We start from the raw sequence: 6,546 nt of genomic DNA, 5'->3' as shown, positions 1-6,546 counted from the left end.
GTCAACAACTTCTTCTTTGAAATGACACAAAACTGAGGGGGGGGGGGGCAACAACAAGCAGGTAAATCCAAGAACAAAAATATAATCTATTGTAGCTTGCCAGTCCTTAAATATTGTGGCTGAATCTCCAAAACATGGAGGTGGGGTAATATGTAGTCCTAAAACACTTCCTGATCACATTGTTTGAGATAAATGTTGCAAATTGCACAGGTCAGCACTGGAATTCTGAAAATAAGTATTTTTTGCACTTATTCAAACAGATATAACAAAGTGCTTTCAATTATATATTTAACAGACGAAAAAGGAGTAAATAAGAGAGGTTTGTGGTTAGTGTTTACATATACTTTAAATCTCTCAATTTTATTGCCAGTGTAACCCCCCCAGTCTAAAACCCCAAAACCGATGTACTGACAGTGGCAAAGTTTGTTTCTCCAGCAAGACTCCCAGCCCCAGCTCTGCACAGCTAGAGGAAAGAACTGCTACAACATCCATATAGCCAGTTATACAAAATCAAAAAACATTTTGCACATATAGTTAGTGATATTCTGCGGCAACGGAAAACTAAGATGCGCGAGTAATAAAAACCTGCACATACAGATGACACCCTATTTTTAGTAATGATTTTCCCTAATAAAATGCCTGTGAAGTTATAACTCTAGATAAACTTTTGAGAATGAATAGTCTTGAAACAATGTTGTTGCTTTCAAACGCTGAACTCTCAGTACATCAATAAAGAGATAATGGTTAACAACAACTGAAGTAATGCCCATCATTTAAAAATCAAAAGACTTTCAGCTGGTGTGCAAGTAGAACACCAATTACTATCCAGTTACTGTACCCTTCTACACAGGGATGGTAACAAGGACTATTAGAACCCAATGTAGAAACTCTGCACATACAATTATTCATTAGTTAACACGTTTCGCATAATTCCGCAATGGAGAATAATCCTCTTGTAAAACAGATGATATAAACACTCCCCTGCCTTTGTCAACCCTTGGGTAGGGAGGAGAGCAATAGACTATAAAAGAGCACATTACAGATCCTCCAAAGCACTGAAGGGGTTAACATGCAGACACCTACTTCTAATAAAAAATTTGGTGATGCCTCAGCTCCCTGAGACAACTGGGCATGTCTTGTACTAGAGGAAGCAGAAGAGATCAGCATACCCCAGCACACAGAAGCACAACCCACCCGTATCATATTTCACTTAAAACTAAATCAGTTAAAAAATAGATCTGTTGAAAGGCATTATCTAAAGGTTTCCAGACATTGGTAAGAACATTCTCCTTTCCGGTGTGAGGAGAGATGATACACCTCAGGGCTTGCAGCCTGATTCCATCAACCGGGTAAAGCTGCTGAAAAAACCTGGATTCCTGCCCTTGTCCCCCAAACTACACCGAGGGGGAAACAGAGCACAAATATGGGAGTGGTGGTTTAAAAAAAAAAAAAAAATCAAAGAAAAACAAAAAGCATAACAAACAAAATAAACAAAGGAAACCAAACTAGGCACAGTATTGCTACTGGTCAGTAGGAATCTCTCTGTCTGGGTCAGGTTTGGTGGTCTGTCCAGGTGACGGAGTGTGAGAAACGGCGGGAATTAATGGGTGTGGGGCAGCCACCAGCCCTTCCACTGCAGCTGGGTGTCCTGGGGCAGCTACTCCAACAACTCCTGGGGGAAACCTGCAATGAGAGAGAGCAATAAAATAGGATTCTCATAGATAAAAAGGATCTGCAAAAATGCCGCTAGAACCTGCACAGCAGTAGTAGTAGTAGTAAACTAAAAGGTGGCCATACACTGTGCAAATTTCAGCCGGTTCTTGCGGAACCAACCGAAATTCTCACAGCGCGTGCTGCCATCAGCACCCTTTCGGACTGCTTCCCTCAATCAGCTGATCAAAGGAGCCAGTTGGACTATCTTCGGAAGGTCAGCTATGGAACAATGCTACTAGGGAAGGTGTCAGAAGCATCTTGGCGATTCTCGTGTGACATGGCTCTAATAGTGGGTTTCTACATTTATCAAAGAATTTCAAACTGGTCTCTGCAAGTGTAGTAAATGTAAAATGGTGGTATTACCATTTGATATACTTTTGATAAACTGCAATGATAATGCCAAGCATTAGTGTAAGTAGCCACAACGCCGCCACCCAGCATTTGTGCCAATGACCACAAAAATGTTCGGCATTGGCACCAGTGATCGAAATAACCCTCAGCACTGGTATCAGTGAGCACAATATCAAACGCCAATACTGGTGCCAGTGACCACAATAATAAGCCAGTGCATTGGTGTCACTGACTTCAAGAATACACTCAGCAATGGTGTTGGTGACTGCAATAACCATCCCCAAATTGGTGGTCAGTGACCGTGCTATTTTAACCCTCTCATTGGTGTTCAGTGGCAATCCTGTTAACCCCCATCCTTAACACACTCCCTGCAGTGGCAGTGCTGTTACCACCACCAACACCCCTCTTACCCGCATTGGTGGTCAGTGGCAATGCCGTTAACCACCACCCCCCCCCTGCATTAATGGTCAATGGCAGTGCTTTTAACCCTTTATTAACCTTCACCCCACATTGGTAGCCAGTGGCAAGGTTATTTAACTCCACTCAGTGTTTACTTACCAGATCACATGCTCCTGCGCCGTTCTATTCCCTGGTGACGTCAGGCTTGGACTATACTTCTACTGTTAGACGGCTATCACTTCGTCTGACAGTAATGGTTTCATTTCAGTGCTGGGTGTGGGAACACAGAGAGCTTCCCATCCCCCGGCATCCTGCTGCCACTTTGCAAAGTGCCCCACTCACTCCGCCTATAACCTTATATCCTATAAGAAAAAACTCTACATAAAAACTAAAATAAGTACATAAGGTATGTTTAAAAAGTATGAACCCATATTATATTAACTGAAACCGGTTTACATGTCTAGATATCTAGTTGAATTCCACCTACCTATATCCTGTTGCCCCATTAAGCTCTGGATGAACTGTCTCCATTCCTGACCACTGTGCAGCTGCCAACAAGTACTCCTTATTTACACAATTTCTCAAGCAATCTGGGATTGGACCTGCAAAAAAGGAATATAGAGCTCAGAGGCAAGTTCAAAGACTATAAAACAGAAAAAAAATAGAATCAATGCTGCAGACATAATAGCACAACTATGTCTTTTCTTTATATATATACCTGCAATGGCTCTACGAACTTCTTTAGCTGCCTCTTCTCTTGCTTCAATTGAAGCGTGCTCACTGTACCAGGCAGTATGTGGGGTACAGATCAAATTAGGGGCATCTTTCAAAGGTCCCTGAGAAAAGCTAAAACAGACATTAGAATAGTAATGCATTGCCACTGTTTATCAAACAGAAACATAATTAAAAAAACAAAAACATACCTGAAAGGTTCAGACTCGTGGACATCCAAAGCAGCACCACGGACGCGGCCATCTTTTAAAGCCTGGGCTAGTGCTTTCTCATCTACAAGTCCTCCACGAGCTGTGTTTACCAAGAAGCAACCTTGCCTCATCTGAATAAAATTGACAAAACAGAGATGGTAAGAACAGAGCTACACAGCCAACACAGCAAGCAACCCATATGACTACAAATGTCAAGAATTTAAGTGGCATTCAAATTTGAAGGAAATCTATGTGGATTATTCACTAAAATTGGTTTAATTATACCAGTGTATCTTAAAACACTTTAAAACCGACTGCCCATTCTTTTTCTTACCTATGATTCTTATCTGCAGTCTGTGTATAGGAATTGCCATCTAAGAACAAAAGGCTCTAAAACCTTGGTTCTCAACTGGTGGGTCGTGACCCAAAAGTGGGTCGCAACCTCGTGTTTAGTGGGTCACTGCATGGCTTCCTCTTTTCTACGTGAGGGGCTGCTCAGCCTCCCCCTAGCACAGCACTGTCAGTTCACACACCAAGCAGCCATTCAAAATATGCTGCCTGGTGCCGAGTGTCAGCTTGAGGTGGGGTGAAATGGGGCTATGGCCAAGTGGGAGCTCCATACATACATGCAGTGCTTACAGCTCCCTCACGTGTCTTGTAGAGGTGACTGGACTGGAGTAACGTCACATTCTGGCACCCAGGCCTCTACAGGGCATGCAAGGGAGCTGTATAAGCAATGCGCATATGGATGGAGTTCCATCACAGCAGCCCACACTGGACCCCAGGCTCAGGATCCACTCCAGTTCTCGCAGGTTAGGGAGACTGAGTGGATCTTAAAAAGGAGAACATACGTGTGTGTGTGTGTGTGTTTGAGGCCCGTTTACACTAGTACAGTGCATTAATCACACAGTCCCTAATCTCACCTACCATGCATTCTGGTTACTGGAGGTAATTCCCATTCATTTGAATGGCACCACAAACGCACCTCCCACCCACAGTTTGACCACAATGCCGTGCGTTCCAGTGGGGTGCGACTTTAGTCACAACTTAATAACCAAGGACAAATGTGGGTCCTGAGGTTACACAGGTTGAGAACCACTGATCTAAAACACAATACTGAAGTTCTGTGGGGGGCTTTAAAATCAATGCAACATAAAAGGGTTAACCGTCAACCAAGAGTGGTCAGGTGCTATACTTTCTGAATTTGACAAGTGAAAAACACAAATAAACTTTTAGCAAATAGTTTTTGCATATTTCAGCTAGAATAATGCCACTATTACCAGACTACACCAGTAGGCCAAAACAGTATACCAGAACAGCAAATATGATTTCATCTTCCGCTGTATTTATTCTGGTAGCTTGAAATATGAATGGTTGCTACAGGTCGGTGCATTTTCTTTATAATAACATTTATTAAAACACAGGTACAAAAAGGTAAATGTATTAAATTGCCAGAATATGAAGAAGGATTAAAGCACTTTTACTTTGTGATGTGTAACTGCGAAGATTTGATGTCTGCTGTTCTCCCCACTATGCACTGTTTTGATTGAATAGGAATTTGCTTTTGACTGTTTTTCCTATTGCCTCTATTTTGTCATTTTACTCCTTTTTGGTATATTTGTCATATCTACAGGATGCATAATAAAATGTCTCGGTTTATGATGATGTAGTTTCATTACATGATGATAATCATGGAAAATTCTGAGCTTGGAAAATGCTTTGTATGGGTTTACAAAATGTATAAGTTTACTGCAGGATATCCAAAAGCCATAGGATATAATCAGACTCTTAAATTTCCCATATAAGTGCATACCTAAACAATACTGGTGGCTTACAGATGTCCACGCACCTGCTTTATGGTGAAATCATTAATGAGGTGATGGTTGTGCTCATTCAGACTGCAGTGAAGTGTAATGCAGTCACTGTGCATTAGCAATTCCTGAAGAGTTCCCATTCTCTGCAAGCCTAGAGAGCGCTCAACTCCGTCCGGAAGATAGGGATCGTAAAATATGACGGTAAATCCAAATGCTTTTGCACGCAAAGCAACTGCTTGCCCGACCCGACCTAAAAATCGATTGGCAATGAAAAGTTAGCCATTATTTATGACAATGCCCCACTGTACAAACCTATATAATATTAAATGTAAACACTGCAAACTATACTAGTCAATTAGATTAATTTTGAAATCTTTGTTTCTATCAGACTGAGTTTTACCAAGTCCAATGATGCCTAAAGTCTCCCCGCGGATTCTGGCAGCCCCGCCAGCAACCTCTCTTATTTGTTCCACACTCGATGCCCGGTTCCCCTCCCTCATAGCTTGGTGCAGCCATGTGACTCGTCGGTACAGGTTCAAAATGTGGCAGAGGGTTGAATCAGCCGTCTCCTCCACTGAAGATGAGGGAATGTTGCAAACTGCTATCCCTAATAAAAAATTAAATACCACAAATCAGTAACATTTCTCTTTTACAACTATCCAAGGGAAAAATAAATACTTCCAATTTACCTAAATCCGCTGCAGACTTAATATCGATATTGTCATATCCGCTGCCAATCCTTATGATGATACGAAGCGCCTTGAATTTTTCTAAATCCTCTCGAGATAGGGAAATTGTGTGATACATGAGGGCTCCCACAGCTTCACTTAATACCTATAGCATAAATTTAACAAAAATGCAGGGTGAAGAAAACAGGTTGTAGAAGACAAAATTTTAAAGCATGAATAACCACATTAGTGTGTCTTTATCCCAGTGGTAGAGTCTCATATAACCAGTGTAAACAGCTATTTGGACAAGGGGTAGAAGTCACATGCTCTGAAAGAAGAGTAGAACTACTAAAGCGCTGCGCAAACTGTTGGGGCTATATAAATCCTGTATAATAATAATACTAGTCACAGAAAATGCAGTCTACTGGCTGTCTAAAGTGCAAACCTTTATACCCTAATGTACCAACAAGGGAGTAACAAGAGTCAGAGGAGCCAATATGCATAGAAAGTTATCACACAGCATCTGCACCGACAGTAACACTGTACTATTGATTTTAAAAGAGAAAAATGAAAAAATGCAAATAGACAAAAGCCCTGATTTCCTCTTTAATAAAAGGCTTTACATGAATAAGGCAACATATTGTATGTATGTATGTATGTATGTATGTATGTATGTAT

At 41.4% G+C, this 6,546-nt stretch overlaps 1 protein-coding gene across 2 annotated transcripts in view; it reads right to left on the bottom strand.

Moving 5' to 3' along the window:
• Positions 1-540: 540 nt before the first annotated feature.
• Positions 541-6,546, bottom strand: part of LOC108798112 (C-terminal-binding protein 2) — a 20,433-nt gene continuing 14,427 nt past the window's right edge. For both annotated transcript variants that reach the window (XM_018569830.1, XM_018569831.1), the window contains exons 4-10: positions 5,890-6,034; positions 5,601-5,807; positions 5,236-5,450; positions 3,387-3,517; positions 3,182-3,309; positions 2,951-3,065; positions 541-1,683 (exon numbers count right to left, since the gene is read on the bottom strand). In XM_018569830.1, coding sequence (XP_018425332.1) covers positions 1,521-1,683; positions 2,951-3,065; positions 3,182-3,309; positions 3,387-3,517; positions 5,236-5,450; positions 5,601-5,807; positions 5,890-6,034 — 1,104 coding nt within the window. In that variant the 3' untranslated portion in view covers positions 541-1,520. The remainder of the gene's footprint in view (positions 1,684-2,950; positions 3,066-3,181; positions 3,310-3,386; positions 3,518-5,235; positions 5,451-5,600; positions 5,808-5,889; positions 6,035-6,546) is intronic.

Source organism: Nanorana parkeri, unplaced genomic scaffold, assembly GCF_000935625.1.
Source record: "Nanorana parkeri isolate BGI_ZX_2015 unplaced genomic scaffold, ASM93562v1 scaffold1406, whole genome shotgun sequence".
NCBI lineage: Eukaryota > Metazoa > Chordata > Amphibia > Anura > Dicroglossidae > Nanorana > Nanorana parkeri.
The sequence above is the reverse complement of the archived record's forward strand: the minus strand, read 5'-3'. Positions and strand labels throughout refer to the sequence as shown.